The sequence below is a fragment of the Pseudorca crassidens genome, chromosome 15 (assembly GCF_039906515.1).
Source record: "Pseudorca crassidens isolate mPseCra1 chromosome 15, mPseCra1.hap1, whole genome shotgun sequence".
NCBI lineage: Eukaryota > Metazoa > Chordata > Mammalia > Artiodactyla > Delphinidae > Pseudorca > Pseudorca crassidens.
The window spans coordinates 68,141,984-68,157,928 of NC_090310.1; the positions used below are offsets into that span (position 1 = coordinate 68,141,984).

Sequence of the window (15,945 nt, forward strand, 5' to 3'; positions counted from 1 at the left end):
CCCCCGGGGCTGGCTGAGCACACACCTATTTCCCAATGTGGCTGAGGCGAAATGGTTCTGGGTGCTCCTTGGACATTTGGCAACTGTGTGTCGCTTTACTTCCTGTGATCCGCCGTGGGGCTGGAGGAGGCCCAGCCTGCTAGAGCCAACACTCTCAGCTTCCAGAGCGAGTGGAGAAGCAAGAGCGACACTCTCTCTCCCCTCTGCCCCCTGGGAGAACAGCATGGCTTTCTATTTCCCTTTCCCTCGGCCTTCAGCTCTCCCCAGAAACTGTCCTTCCTGCAAAGCTAATGCCTTCAGACTCAGAAGTGGCCCTCCACCTCTCAACCCCAAGGCTGCCACCCCAGGGCCCAGGTCAATTCTCACCTCCTCCTGGAAGCCTCTGGGGATTGTCAGGCTGAGCTTGTCCTTCTCAGTCTCCATACATTTATTGTCTGGAATTTATGCTCTGGGTTCTGACCCTTCTTTCATTTATTCATTGGTTTTATGAAATGTTTAATTTTTATAAAATTTTAAAGGTTACTTTCCGTTTACAATTATTATAAAATATTGGCTATATTCCCTGTGCTGCACAGTACATCCTTGAGCCTACATTACACCCAATAGTTTGTACCTCCCACTCACCCACCCCTATATTGTCTCCCCACCCCGCACTGGTAACCACTAGTTTGTTCTCATGAGTCTGCTTCTTTTATATTATATTCACTAGTTTGTTGTATTCATTGTGATCTACTCCAGGACTGCACTAGTAATTATAAAAATAATAATAACAATAACAGCACCATGAGAAAGACCTGCCCTCACGTCCAAGACCAGGGTACCCAAAGGGGTCTTTTTCTGAGATTTAAGGCTCAGAAAGAGATTTTTTTTTTTAAACATAACAAGGTAGGGGAGACACCCTCTCAAGAGGTTTTCTCCACGGTACAAAACGTCTGATTGCCTTTTAGATACTACATACCTTGAGGCCTGATGTCCATGAGGTCCTATTCTTCTCCTCCCCTCCACCCCTCGGACCCACCACGAGACCCTTCCTGTTCCTGCATCCCCAATCCACGATCAGAAAATAACTGACAACATACACCAGAAGCCAGACACACAGAGAAGTTGGAACCAGGAGGGAAAGAACAGGAGGACCAGGGGCTGAGGGGGAGGGAGAAGTTTATGGGGCCTCCACTGACAGCAAGGATGACCTCATGGTCACAGCTGAGCATCGAGGCCTGATGAAGAGCTGCCCCTGAAGATGGAGTGTGGGGACAAATGAGGAAACAGGTTCAGCAAGGTTAAGTGACAAGGTCAAACTCACAGAGTGAGTAAGTGGCAAGCTGGAATCTGCCCCCAGATCAGTGAGGTTTCAGCTTCCACTCCTAACTGCCTTGCTGTGCTGGGAGCGGGTGTTCCTCTGCAGAGCGCCTGGCCGAGGAGTGGCGGCTCACAGAGGCCGTGGGAGCCCTGGATTCCTCTCCCTCTGCGCATGTCCAGCCCAAACACAAAGACCCGAGGACCGAGCGCTCAGTATGTTGTGCCCCTAGTGTGTTTTCCTGGGGGCTCCAGGACTCTCCAGCCAGCTAGCCATGAAGGTTAAGTTATGACTATTTGTTGAGCACCTTCTCTATGCAAATTGATCCACACCTGTTATCTCATTTAATCCTCAGAACAACCCCCATGATGGGCATTGTTTCCCCATATTTAAATGAGGAACCCCAATTTCAGAAGGGTCAAATAACTTGACCAGAGCAGGTAGCCTGGCTGGAACTATGAACCCAGGGCTCCAAGCCCAATGAAATTTCCTCTGGAAAAACTCGACATCCTAAGGAGCACGGATTAGAAAGATGGACAGAGCCAGCCCCCGAATTAACCACTCTTGACCCATCCCACCTCTAAACTCCTGCTGAGGTAATATATTTTCCTATGATTTAAGCCATGTTGAGTTGGGATAACAGGAGAGAATTTGAGTGGATGACAGAATTTTTCTATATCCTTATTGTGATCCTGGTTACGTACACATAGCTATATAGGCATTACAATTCATAGAACTAAAAGAAACTATAAGAAGTAAATATGGCATAATATTAAGATTTTGTAAACCTGGGTAGTCTATTCTTATCTATATGTTTGAAGTATTTTACAGTAATGATAAAAAGACCAAAAAAGAGGAGGAAGAAGAAGAAGAGGAGGAAAAGGAGGAGGAGACATTGGAATAAGCCTGTTTAGACGCAATGGCTGGAGCTGCTGCAACCATCTTGCAACTGTCAATGAAAGATTCATCAGTAGATCTAAGAAAAATGAAAAATTTCATTCACGCCAAGTTGAGGATTATAGCCCAGGAACTGGAGAAGTTAATCTGTGAACTTAGTTCCTGCTTCTCCATTCTCTGGCCACTGAATAAAGCTTGTATTGTTTCAATCTAAAACAAAACAAAACAAAATGAAAAAACGAAAAAAAAAAAAACAAAACCCAGGAACAGCATCTCAGAAAGCTCTGAGAACTGTTCCACCCATTAGAAGTCAAAACACAGTTACAGAAGTTTTTTGAGACAGAGGGCTGTACGTTAGATGACGTATTATTGACATTTTACACAATTCAGATATGCAAGTACAAGGTGATGGGCCATGTGATCCCCTTACAAGATCAGGAAGGAATGTTATCTTTAAGGAGTTCTCTTGGTGACGCTAGGAGAATGTGGCTCTTTAGGGTTGAGCAGGTATTTCTGCCAACAGGGAAGTTTCGGTCAATGCCTAACGCAATGCACGGCAGAGGGGAGAGAGGAGGCCAAAGGGCAGAGAAATTTTTTTTTTTTTTTTGCGGTACGCGGGCCTCTCACTGCTGTGGCCTCTCCCGTTGCGGAGCGCAGGCTCCGACGCGCAGGCTCAGCGGCCATGGCTCACGGGCCCAGCCGCTCCACGGCATGTGGGATCCTCCCGGACCGGGGCACGAACCCGTGTCCCCTGCATCGGCAGGCGGACTCTCAACCACTGCGCCACCAGGGAAGCCCCCAGAGAAATTTTTTTACATTTAAATTTTCTTGTCTTGCCATTAAATGTGAATTTGATTTCACACAACCATGAAAGAAGCCAGTGTGAGGGTAAATCTGAGACACTAGGAGGGCAGTCAGGTGTGGAGAGATGGTAAATGTCTGTTAGCTGTTGAGTTTCTTTTTTAATTCCCATTTTTATTGCAAATTTGTTTGTTTTTGTTTTTCTTGGCTGCACGGCATGTGGGATCTTAGTTCCCCAACCAGGGATCAAACCCACACCCACTTCAGTGGAAGCACAGAGTCTTAACCACTGGACCTCTGGGAAGTCCTGTTAGCTGTTGAATTAATCAGAACCTCAAACCTGCCCTCTCTCTGGACTTTGTCTCTGAGATATTATATGTGTTTATTGTTGAAGCCAACGTGAGCTGGGGATTTCTATTCCTTGGGTTGAAGACATTGTCACTCAAACCGAGTAGAGAGTCAGGCCTGAAGCAGTAGGACAGCTCCATGGCCAGTGGCAGAGCTGAAAAGGAGGCCAGAGGGTCGCTGATGGACTCATCTGGATCTGACTGATCAGAGGGAAGCCAGTGGGGCTGGCTGCTTCAAAAACTTGCCCGTTGGTTTTAAGATTCTGATGTAGTGGTGGTGTAAGTCATCATCATGTGAGTTTCCTCTTAATACTTCTTTCCTGTCTGACACCCTCACAGATGCAACATCTGCCTGGACTCAGGGCACTCAGGAATTTGGGGCAGTTAGAGCTGCAGGTGTTCAAAACTGTGTAAGATAACTCTTCAAAAATCTAATTGTCTGACAAGTCATGGATCTATGTGTTTTGGCATCTATCTTCCTTGTACAGATACAGACATGTGAGTCTGGGGGCCCAGGAAGGTAGAGCTAGGGTGAGGACCCAGGGTGACAAGTCCTCTTGGAAAGCTAGAGGGGAGAATTCTCTCCATGAAAGGCAGTGTGACCTTGATAGGGACATAATCGCTCTGTGACTCAGTTTCCTCAACTCCAAAATGAAGAATAATCATCCCACCCTCACAGGTTGTTTTTAGGCTTGGAGACAATATATGTAAAGTGCCTGCCACATACTAGATGCTCGGCGCATGGTCACTGTTTTCATTCTTAAGTAAGCCAGAAGGATTCTTGTTGTGGCAGGTTGGGGCAGGAAGGGAGACCCTTTTAGATACAGAGGAAGAGAAGAAAGAAAAAAAAAAAAAAAGAAAACTCAGGAGGTCTCATGTCCTCCTGGCTCAATGGGCTTCATTAGGCTTTCATCAAATCAGAGTCAGGGAGACAGGGCGCCAGGGGGCTGATGAGGACTCAGCGGAAGAGAAGCCATCCTCCCCCTCTGCAGCCCCGCCCCTCCTCTAATCACCATGGAGATGGTGCGGCTGCCCAGCGGGATTCCCGCCCACACCGGGCCTGAGGCTGCTGCAGAGGGAGGGGCAGGGGCAGAGCAGACAGAGATCCTTCGGGGAAGCTGGTGTGGAGATGGGGAGTATGTGCTGGTCACCGCCCCCCTCAACCCCCAAAACACTGAAGGACTCAGGATGGTGTGGGATGCGTCTGAGTTTGAATCCCAGCTCTGCTAGCAGCTAGCTGTCTGACAGTGGGAAGAACACTTCCCCTCTCGAACCCTCAGGTTCCGCATCTGTCAAAAGAAGCGGTAAAAAGAATAAAAACAAAAGCTTGGTGAAGAAAACTGTGGGATGAGGAAGCAATGAAATACCGTGCAGTGCAGGTAGAAGGAGACGGAACCCTACATACTGTTCATTGAAGAAAGGGAACTTTACAGAACTGATCAGTGTGATCCCGTATTTCTTCGTTGAAAAACACACTCTATCTACACTTACCAAAAGGGGGGAGAGGGGAGAGAAATGCTCTAAAATACACTTCTGCTTGTCCTCTCTGGAATTAGGGATTGCAGGTAATTTTTATTTTTTTTGGTTCTTTCTCAAATTTTGGTCAATGAATATGGATTACTTTTAAAGCCAGAGTGACATTAGTAGCTACCATTTGTAGGCTTATTATGCAGGGGTGTTGTGCTAGGTGCTTTACGTGGTTTAAAGCCCTTTATGTCTTCACAAAAACCCAGAGAGGGAGGGTATTCTGTTTATCCCCACTTTACAGAGAGGAAATTGAGGTTCAGAGAGGTTAAGGGGCTTGACCAAGGTCAAACCACCACAGAGTGGCAGAGTTGAGATTTAAAACCACAGTTAAGATACCAGACTCCAAAATTCAAGCATTTAATTATTACCATTTTTGCCTCTCAGGATAAGAAAATAATAAATGTTCTGTTTCCTTAAATGTTTTACTGTGGAAAACATCGAGGGAATCAAAAATAGAAAGACAAATATAATTTTCAGTTATAAAATGAATGAGTTCTGGGGATCTAATGCACAGCAAGGTGACTATAGCTAAGAGTACTCTATTGTACACTTGAGATTTGCTAAGAGAGTAAATCTTCAACCTTCTCACTACATACACAGAATCATAACTATGTGAGGTGATGGATGAGTTAACTAGCGTGGCTGGGAAAGTCACTTGACAATGTACACATTTATCGAATTATCACCTTGTACACTTTAAATATACACTAGACCCTTGAACAATGCAGAGGTTGGGGCACTGACCCCCCCGACAGCAGCCGAAAATCCACGTATAACTTAAGAGTCGGCCCCCCATATATGCGGTTCCACCATATCCGAGGTTCCACACCTGTGGATTCAACCAACCACAGATGGTGTAGTACCGTAGCATGTATTTATTGAAGAAAATCCCCATATAAGTGCACCTGCACAGTTCAAGCTTGTGTTGTTCGAGGGCCAACTGTATCCAATTTTATTTCTCGACTGTACCTCAGTAAAGCATTAAAAAAAAGAAAAGAAAAATATAATGAGCACTGATGTACCTACCACCCAGCTTCCAGGAAGTCCTTAGATAAAGGGATTGGGGTGGGGGTTCAGGGAGGGAGAAGGGGTGCTTAGGGAGGAGAATGATGCCCAGAGCCAGAAGTCTCAACCTACACACACCACACACCACACATACAAACACACACAGCATAGCACACCACACACACACCACACACACAGACACAGGGCTCCCAGGCTCCACTGCTGGCTGCTCTGGGGCTGTGGCCCCGACCATGGTGGGGGACCGCAGGCAGGCAGCCGTCCATCCCTTCTCCCGCCCCTGCTGTGTTCCTTCCTCTTTTCTACATTCCACTGACTTGCGGTTCCCCAGCTGCCTCATTTATAGGTCCCTGGGTCCCCTCCAAGGCCTCGAGGTTTTGGCAGCTCTGCAGGACGAAGACATGGCCAGGGGCCCTGATGACACGTGGAGGTGGGCGACCCTGGTGGTGCTGGCCGCCCTGGGCACAGCTGTGACAGCGACCACCAGCCCCGGCGTCGTGGCCAGGATCACCCAGAAGGGCCTGGACTACGGTAACTGGATGCCTTCCTTTTCTCCCCTCCAACCCCTGAGGAGCACTGATTGAGCACCTGCTGTGTGCAGCCCTTTACATCCAGTGTACGGCCTGCTCACAGCTCCTCCAAGGAGGCCCTCTTACCCCTGTGTTACATATGAAGAAGCTGAGATAAGGTGAGCTACCCAAGGTCACAGGGCTGGAAGCGGCAGCACCGGGATTGGAGCCCTGGCCTGGAGGACTCTTGAGTCCAGTGCTCAGGTGCCTCATGGTCCCCTCCCTCTACGCAATACCCAACTCGGGCTTCTAGGCCTTTCACTTCCTTCCAAGCTGGTTCTCAGCCCTGATTTTTGTCTCAAGGTCCCTGGCTCAGTCTTCAGGGCGGGGAGGCCCTCCCCCAGGGCAGGGGCTGGCAGCCATATTGTGCACACTAGCCATCTGGGTGACCCAGAGAGGGTCCCCCAGGCCATGCATCCAGGCCCAGACAGAGGAGAGACTGGCATGAAGCAGCCCCCTGACCTGCTCAGATCGGTGCCAGGCACTGTGCTAAAAGGACATACTGTTACTAGCGACCTTTACAGATGAGCAGACAAACTTGGAGGAGGGACTGGGAAGTGGGCGGCCTGGAGCTGAGCTCTGGTCTTGTCAGATGTACCAGGGTGGGGCTGCTCAATGCTGCCTCTCGGTGGCAGAGAGATGAACTGCAGAACAGTGGGGGACAGCCAGTGCCGGAGAAATCAGATCCGGAAGGCAGAACCACAGCCGCGGTGGACCCCTGGGGAATCAGGACAGGACCAAAGGGACCTGGTATCCCACCCCTGAATTCCTACCCCAGCCCAGGCAGGACACCTCTGAATCCCAGGGGTGCAGACGGAAGGTTCCCCATGAGCTAGGAGAAAGGATTATGTCCCTGCTCTATACCCAGACCTGGGGTGGTTCTGAAGTCTTCCAGAGAGCAGAGGCTTGGGCTCGGCCTTTAAGCCCAGAAGTCTTCATGTCCTGTCACAGCAGCCTCGGTTCCCCCTTCTACTCACACCCCATGCGGCAACCAGTGACAGTTGTGAAATACAGCAAAGCTGCCCATTCCCCCTCTTTACTTACACTGTTCAGTGGTTCCCTAGTGCCCTCAGTGGATGTCGTGGGCTTGGCATTAGAGACCCTTCAAGACCTGGCCGCTGCAGACCCACAGATCGTGGCCATCCCACATTTTCTTTTCCCTCCGGGCAGTGACAATCTAGGCATTGTTTACTTTTGAACCCCCAGAAGGCCTATCCCAGGGCACAGGCTCTGGGACCAGAAGGCCTGGATTCCAGTCCTGCCTCCATCACCTGCCAGCTGTGCGGTCACCTTTCTGAGTCTCAGCTTCCTCATCTGTGAACTGGGAATCGTAACAGGACCTACTACCCAGGATTGTTCAGATTCAGTAACTTAATACGTGTATAGAGCCCAGAACTGTGCCTGGAACAGAGTAAGAGCTTGATAACTGTTATTATTATTATTACTATTATTATTCTTACTACTTCCTAACTGGCTCCTGGGATCCCTCATCCTACTACTTACTCTTCTCATTTAACGTGTTTGCCTTTTAACTGGTTTTTCGATGCTGTTAACCACCTAATAACTGATGGCAGAATTCCTGACCCTGGAACATTCATTCATTCATTCCTCCAACAGGTATTAAGTTCCAGTCACTGTGGTAAAGATAGGGGATGTCCGTGACGTCTACCACTGACCTTGGGGGGCTTACATCTAGTAGGGAAGAGAGATAGTAGTAAAAAAAATCACATGAATAAATGCATAATTACAAACGGTAATGGGAGCTCCAAAAGAGATGCCCACAGCATCATGAGAATGATAACAAGGGGGATCGCTCTCATCTGATGAGTCAGAGAAAGTTCCTAGAGGAAGTGATGACTAGAACGACCAGGTGAAGATGAGAGGAAGGGGCTTCCTAGGCAACAGGAATGGTACATGCAAAGGTCCTGTGGCGAGAGAGTCCGAAAGCCAGAGAGGTAGAGTATCTGTGAGGGCAGAGCACAGAGCAGATGTTCAATAACACCCGCAGGATGCATGACTGGGTATTTGGAGGGGGTGATATTTTAAACTAGGGGTTGGCAAATGACAGCCCATAGGCCAAATCTGGACCAACACGTGTTTTTGCATGGCCCAGGAACTAAGCATGGCTTTTACAGTTGGAAAAAATCAAAAGAAGAATCCTATCTCACACCATGTGAAAATGATATGAAATTCAAATTCCAGTGTCCATCAATAAAGTTTTATTGGAACACAACCGTACCTACTCATTGACGTATTGTCTACGGCTGAGTGGTTGTGACAGAGACAGTAAGACCCACAGAGCAGAAAATATTTGCTCTGGGGCCCTTGACAAAAACCTTAACTTGAGCCCTGCTTTAGATCTTTCCAATCCCAACGTCCCTGCCATGAACAGGCTGCACACCTCTGACCACTGACCCCGCTCTTTCCCCTCAGCCTGCCAGCAGGGAGTGGCTACTCTGCAGAAGGAGTTGGAGAAGGTCACAATTCCCACTTTCTCAGGAAGCTTTAAGATGAAGTACCTTGGGAAAGGGAAGTATAGCTTCTACAGGTAAGGTCCATCAAGCTCAGTCCTCCGTGTGCAGGACTGTAGTGTGTTGGGGCCACCAAGACCTAGACTCACAGAGCCACCGACTCCTAAACTCAGAGACATTAGGATCCCCAAGCTAATGTTTACACCATCCCAAGGGGATCCAATCCCCCAAGCTGCATGTGGAGAAAACCACACAAACGGTCTTTCAGGCACTCGCCGTGACTCCTACGGGGATGTCATGGACCCCCAAACTCTGTGCCAAGCCCACATGTTAATTAGGATTAGGGGTGGGGGTGAGGTTTCAAGGACAGAAAACCTAGTCCAAAATGGCCTAAACCAGAAGGTATTGGCTCACAGGTCCCTGGAATTGTCTGTCTTCGGGTTCAGCTTGAGGAAGGCTCAAATGTCACTGGACCCTGTTTCTCTCCTGCCACCTCTCAGCACCGCTTCCCTCGGGAGGGCTAATTCTTGGGTAGGGCCTCCCCGCGAAGCACTCGCCGGCACCTTCTCAGCACTCCCAGCCCTGTGGGAGGAGGGCACCTTCTCCTTACAGCTCAAGCAAAACTCCTAAGATTCACTCTGATTGGTCCGTCTTAGGTTATGTACACACTCCTGGACCAATCACTGTGGCCAGGGGGATAGCAGACACGAAGGAGCTTGTGCTGAAGTCTCAAGCTCCACCCCCTGAAGATGGCGGTGAAGTCAACTTTCTTTGGAGCGTCACGGACTAGATGTGGGGAAGGGTTCCTCCAAAGTAAATGGCACTTCTGTCATCACGAGAGAGGGGAATGGGTGCTGGGGAGAGAAATCCATAAATGTCCTCTAAAGAATTTTAGGCACTCACTCATTCAACAGATATTTTTGAGCACCTACTGTGTGTCTGACTCACCAGGCTATGCTACAGTAGTGAAAAAAAGGCAGACACATTCCACCCTTTACAGAAATTGTAGTCACTGGGATAATCTTCACTGATCATCACACACCCTGCAAGACAGAGGTTACTGTGCTCATTTTACAACATGAGGAAACAGGCTCAGCATGATTAAGTGATGTGCCCGGGGTCACACAGCAGTAAACTGAAGAGCAGGGTTCAAATGCAGATTTGTCTGACTTCAAAGCCTAACCACAGAGCTCCCCAGGCTGCTCTCATAGCTTCTGGGTTCTTTTGGAATAACTGGGGTAAAGGGCCGGGATGGAGGGGAATGCGTCTGCACCGACCACTGACTGAGTCCTTGTGGGGACACTTAGAGACTAACTGATCATTTCTTCTTTGCAGCTTGGTTATTCGTGAATTCAAGCTTCCCAATTCCCAGATAAGACCGTTGCCTGATCAAGACCTTGATCTCTCCATCAAAGATGCCAGTATCAAGATGAGTGGAAAATGGAAGGCACGAAAGAATTTCATGTGCGTGTCCAAGCTCAGTGTTTGTTGAGTGTGTGAGTGAGCTCTTGGTGATATTTGGAGGAGATGAGAGCCAAGGTCTCGAGAATGCCCAATTTTTGCCTGGCGCATTACCATTTGGCCCCTCAGAGTTCCTGGGGGAACTTTTCACAGAAGAATTTTCAACATAACCCTTGGTTAATAGCTGAGAATTTTCCCACATCTCAGTGCAGGGCACGGGCAAGGCTGAGCTGGTGCATGTGGCTTAGGATGGAAGGCTAAGTGGGACCTTTAGTTTACCCCTTTATCAGTTAGCTATCGCTCTGTAACAAACCATCAGTGACCGAAACTCAGTGACCTCAAACAAGTCACATATCATCACTTACCTATCCATGTGTTGACTGGGGTTCCCTGATGTAGGTTGCCCTCAGCTGAGGTAGCCGTGCTACACAGGTATCTCCTCCTCCCTGGACCAGTGGGCTACCCAGAGCAGATTTAGTGATGGCGGAGGTGCAAAAAGGGCAACCAGAAACATGCAGGTCCCCTTAAGGCCTGGGGGGGATTGAACTGGCCCATGGTCACTTCTATTCGTATGCCATTGGCCAAAGCAAGTCATGTGATCAAGTCCAAGGTCAGGAGCATGGAAATACACACATATCCCCCCAAGGTAGGCAATGGTGAGGGTATGGGTGCAGGGAGGGGTGAAAATTGGGGCAGATCACCCAAACAACAGCTCTGAATCTAAATATTGGGCCCTCCCTGCAGTGACTCTGTGCAGCAGTGACAGTGGTTCAGACTGACCTGTCAGTTTATCAGCTTCTCCTTTGTGGTGAATCCAGGGAGAAAACAGACACTTTGGTGAGGAGAGGGGCGTGAGTCTGCCTTCTGTTACAAGGACTGCTGGGTGTGTCCATTCCCCACAACAAGAATTGCTTACTTCTTCACTTGGGCTGTTTCACATCTATCATTTCACTACTGATCACACACACACACACACAAAATGATAACAATACTTCCTCACATTATAGAAGAGTTGACAAACTACATTCACACTCACTGTCTTATCCCAAACTCATTTCATCCCTGAGGGAGGAGTTATTAACCCCATTTAATGAATGAGGTCATTAATTAAAGTCATTGGTCCCCCAAACTGAGCTTTCTAGTGGCAAAGCTGGTGTCCCACTGCTGGTCCAGGGTCTGGGTAAGGAAACTGAAGCTCAGAGAGGTTGAGAAACACTCTCAGTGCCACACAGCACACAGGCAGAGGCTGAGGCAGTAAGAGCAGGGTTCTGCCAGGTAGACATGGGTTCAGACTTCGAGTTGGAATCCTGGCTCTTTCACTCAGCTGCTGTGTGATCTTGGGCAAGCTGCCTTCCCTCTCTGAACTCCATCTCCTCACCCAGAGTGGAGATAATAGCAAAACCTGCCTTCCAGCATTGGTGTGAAGTCTGAATGGCAGCGAGAAGAAAATGCTTGCTCCAAGTCTTTTCTTTCTGTTTCCCTTCAGCAAAGTCAGCGGCAACTTTGACCTGAGTGTGGATGGCATCTCCATTTTGGCTGGTCTCAAGCTGGGTTATGACCCCACCTCGGGCCACCCCACAGTCACCTGCTCCCGCTGCAGCAGCCACATCAACAGTGTCCGCGTACGCATCTCGCGCAGCAGCCTGGGGTATGATCTCCTGGGGCTGTGGATGGGAGGAGGGACAGGATTGTCCTAGTTATTCTTTCTTTTTTTATAAATTTATTTATTTATTTTTGGCTGTGTTGGGTCTTCGTTGCTGTGCATGGGCTTTCTCTAGTTGTGGCGAGCGGGTCTACTCAGCTGCGGTGCACAGGCTTCTCATTGCGGTGGCTTCTCGTTGCAGAGCACGGGCTCTAGGCGCGCGGACTTCACTAGCTGTGGCGCACGGGCTCACTTGCTCCGCGGCATGTGGGATCTTCCTGGACCAGGGCTCAAACCCGTGTCCCCTGCATTGGCAGGTGGATTCTTAACCACTGCGCCACCAGGGCAGTCCCTGTCCTGATTATTCTTGTATTCAGAAAACACATCCCAAATGCCACTTCTATGCCAGGCCTCAGGTGTAAGGGGACAGGGGTCTACAGATGGAACACACAACATCCCTGCCTTGAAGAGTCACTCACTCATTCAATATTCATTCAGCAAACTTTACTGAGCACTTATGCTCCGGGCTGTGCACTAAACACTTTAAGTGCACCAAGTTATACAATCCTTACCACAAGCCTGCAAGCATTCATCTCTCCATCCATCCAACGAACATCGACTAAGAATCTGCTATGCACCAGGCTTATGCATCGTGCTCAGGAAGTAGCAGTGGTCACTAAAAATTTGGCCTTGCTAACAGCGATTGGAGACTTACTGCATGCCTGGCACTGTTTCAAGCATGTTCCTTATCTCATTCAATCCACACAATGGCTCTGTGCAGTTCGTCAATTATTACCCCATATTCAGAGGAGACAAGACACAGAAAGAATAGGAAATAACCTGAGTTTTCATCCCTATTGAGTATTGAGAAGGGATTGGGATTCAGCCCAGGACTTGCTGGCCCCAGAGTCTTAGCTACACAGTCCCTGCTCTTTTGAAGCTTCCAGCCTGTGGGGAAGACAAACATTAATCAAATCATTGCATTAATGAATGGCTCACAATAAGAACTGAGAAAAAGAGGTACAAAGTGCGATGAACACATAGAACTGGAGGATCTGACCTAGTCTGGGGGCTGGTCATTTCATTTTCTTTGATGAAATGACATTTCAATTGAGATGAAAAGAATAAGTAGGAGTTAATTAACTTGGGGACAAGGGGTGTTTTAAGCAGAGCGAACAGCATGTGCAAAGGCCCTATGGTGAGGGGAAGCACAGGACACAGGAGGATACAGCAAAGCAGTGTGGCTGGAGTACAGAGAGAGGGAGTGGTGAGGACTGAGGCTGAGATGGGATGGGGGTCCAGCCGTGCACCTGTTGAAGAAATAACCTCAGAAACAGGTCGCACACAGGGGAAGAAGTGTCTGATGGGGGTGCACAGAGTTGGAGCCCAGGGATGAGGGAGTTTAGGTTTATTTGGAAAAGGGAGGAAGGCTTCCCAGATGAGGAAGCCTTCGGAATGCATCCCAGGGCCACCTGGGAAGCCTCATGCATGTCCCCACGTGTCAATCTCCAGGTGGCTGATCCAACTCTTCCGTAAAAAAATCGAGTCTTCGCTCCGAAACGGCATGAACCGCAAGGTACGAGGGGCTCAGAATCTCACCTCCTGTCAGAGCGGGTGGGGCCTTCTGTGTCCACATACCTCACGCATCGCTGGACACTTCTGCTCTCACCCAGACCTCTTTTATATATATATATATATCTTTATTGGTGTGTAATTGCTTTACAGTGTTGTGTTAGTTTCTGTTGTACAACAAAGTGAATCAGCTATATGTATACATGTGTCCCCATATCCCCTCCCTCTTAAGCCTCCCTCCCAGCCTCCCTATCCCACCCCTCTAGGTCGTCACAAAGCATGGAGCTGGTCTCCCTGTGCTATGAAGCAGCTTCCCACTAGCTATCTATTTTACATTTGGTAGTGTATATATGTCACTGCTACTCTCGCACTTCGTCAGAGCTTCCCCTTCGCCCCCTTCCTCAAGTCCGTTCTCTATGTCTGTGTCTTTATTCCTGCCCTGCAGCTGGGTTCATCAGCACCATTTTTTTAGATTCCACATATGTGTGTTCTTTGTTTTTCTCTTTCTGACTTACTTCACTCTGTATGACAGACTCTAGGTCCATCCACCTCACTACAAATAACTCAATTTCGTTCCTTTTTATGGCTGAGTTCCCTTGTATATACGTGCCACATCTTTATCCATTCATCTGTCGATGGACATTTAGGTTGCTTCCATGTCCTGGCTATTGTAAATAGTGCTGCAGTGAATATTGTGGTACATTTATCTTTTTGAATTATGGTTTTCTCAGGGTATATGCCCAGCAGTGGGATTGCTGGGTCATATGGTAGTTCTATTTTTAGTTTTTTAAGGAACCTCCATACTGTTCTCCATAATGGCTGTATCAATTTACATTTCTACCAGCAGTGCAGGAGGGTTCCTTTTCTCCACACCCTCTCCAGCATTTGTTGTTTCTAGATTTTTTTGTTGATGGCCATTCTGACTGGTGTGAGGTGATACCTCATCGTGGTTTTGATTTGCATTTCTCTAATGATTAGTGATGTTGAGAATCTTTTCATGTGTTTGTTGGCCATCTGTATGTATACTTTGGAGAAATGTCTGTTTAGGTCTTCTGCCCATTTTTGGATTGGGTTGTTTGGCTTTTTGATATTGAGCTGCATGAGCTGCTTGTATATTTTGGAGATTAATCCTTTGTCAGTTGCTTCATTTGCAAATATTTTCTCCCATTCTGAGGGCTGTCTTTTTGTCTTGTTTATGGTTTCCTTTGCTGTGCAAAAGCATTTAAGTTTCATTAGGTCCCATTTGTTTTTTTTGTTTTTATTTCCATTCCTCTAGGAGGTGGGTCAAAAAGGATCTTGCTGTGATTTATGTCACAGAGTGTTCTGCCTATGTTTTCCTCTGAGAGTTTGATAGTGTCTGGCCTTACATTTAGTCTTTAAACCATTTTGAGTTTATTTTTGTGTATGGTGTTAGGGAGTGATCTAATTTCATTCTTTTACATGTAGCTGTCCAGTTTTCCCAGCACCACTTATTGAAGAGGCTGTCTTTTCTCTATTGTATATTCTTGCCTCCTTTGTCAAAGATAAGGTGACCATATGTGTGTGGGTTTATCTCTGCTCTCACCCAGACCTCTTCAGCAGTCCCCAACAGCCCTTGGAAAGCACATGTCCAGCTCTAAAAATCAGTCATGTCAATTTTCCTGGGGATCCAGTGAGAAACTAAGAAAGGGTCATGTGACACACACACGGCAAATTCCCCCATGCTTGGACCACCTCTGCTCTTCTCCCATCATTCTTCCCTGCAGAGAAACTACCATTCTCTTGCACTGAGCCCCTCTCCTCATAGCCCTCCAGCCTCCTTCCCCATCCCCCAACCCCGAACCCCCTTGGTAGCGATACCCACCCAGAAAACATGCAGCTGATGAAGCTGCTAGACTAGAGTGTGGTCAAACTATGTCCTGAGGCTGGAACTGGTACGAAAGACAGACACGGACCAGAGCTTCCCAAGCCTACCTTCACCCTAACCCCCGCCCCACGCAAGCCAACCTCTTCAGCTGAGAAAAGGGGCCATTCCTTGGGCTAGTTTTCCATTAATAAATTGTCAATCTCCAGGAAATCCCTGAGCCTGTCTCCCAAGACAAGTGAGCTTGAGTTTTCTCAAAGGGCAATGGGGAGCCATTGAAGGTTTTAGGCAAAGGGGTGACCTGGCCAGATCTGTGCTTTAGAACAACTTCTTTGGCTGCCGTGAGAACGGCTGGAGAGACCAGGAGTCTCGGGGACACTGAGGAGGCTTGTGCAGTCTTCCAGGTGGGAGACCTTGGTCTCCCAGTGAAAGGCACTGACAACATGGGTAGGGAGACATCCATCAAATGAGATCATCTATCTGAAGGCACTCTGT

The 15,945-nt window shown here is 48.2% G+C and overlaps 1 protein-coding gene across 1 annotated transcript in view; it reads left to right on the plus strand.

Moving 5' to 3' along the window:
* Window positions 1-4,498: 4,498 nt before the first annotated feature.
* BPI (bactericidal permeability increasing protein) overlaps window positions 4,499-15,945 on the plus strand; it is a 31,284-nt gene continuing 19,837 nt past the window's right edge. Inside the window, exons 1-6 of the mRNA XM_067705182.1 lie at window positions 4,499-4,907; window positions 6,224-6,423; window positions 8,895-9,009; window positions 10,268-10,396; window positions 11,880-12,041; window positions 13,548-13,611. Coding sequence (XP_067561283.1) covers window positions 6,294-6,423; window positions 8,895-9,009; window positions 10,268-10,396; window positions 11,880-12,041; window positions 13,548-13,611 — 600 coding nt within the window. The 5' untranslated portion in view covers window positions 4,499-4,907; window positions 6,224-6,293. The remainder of the gene's footprint in view (window positions 4,908-6,223; window positions 6,424-8,894; window positions 9,010-10,267; window positions 10,397-11,879; window positions 12,042-13,547; window positions 13,612-15,945) is intronic.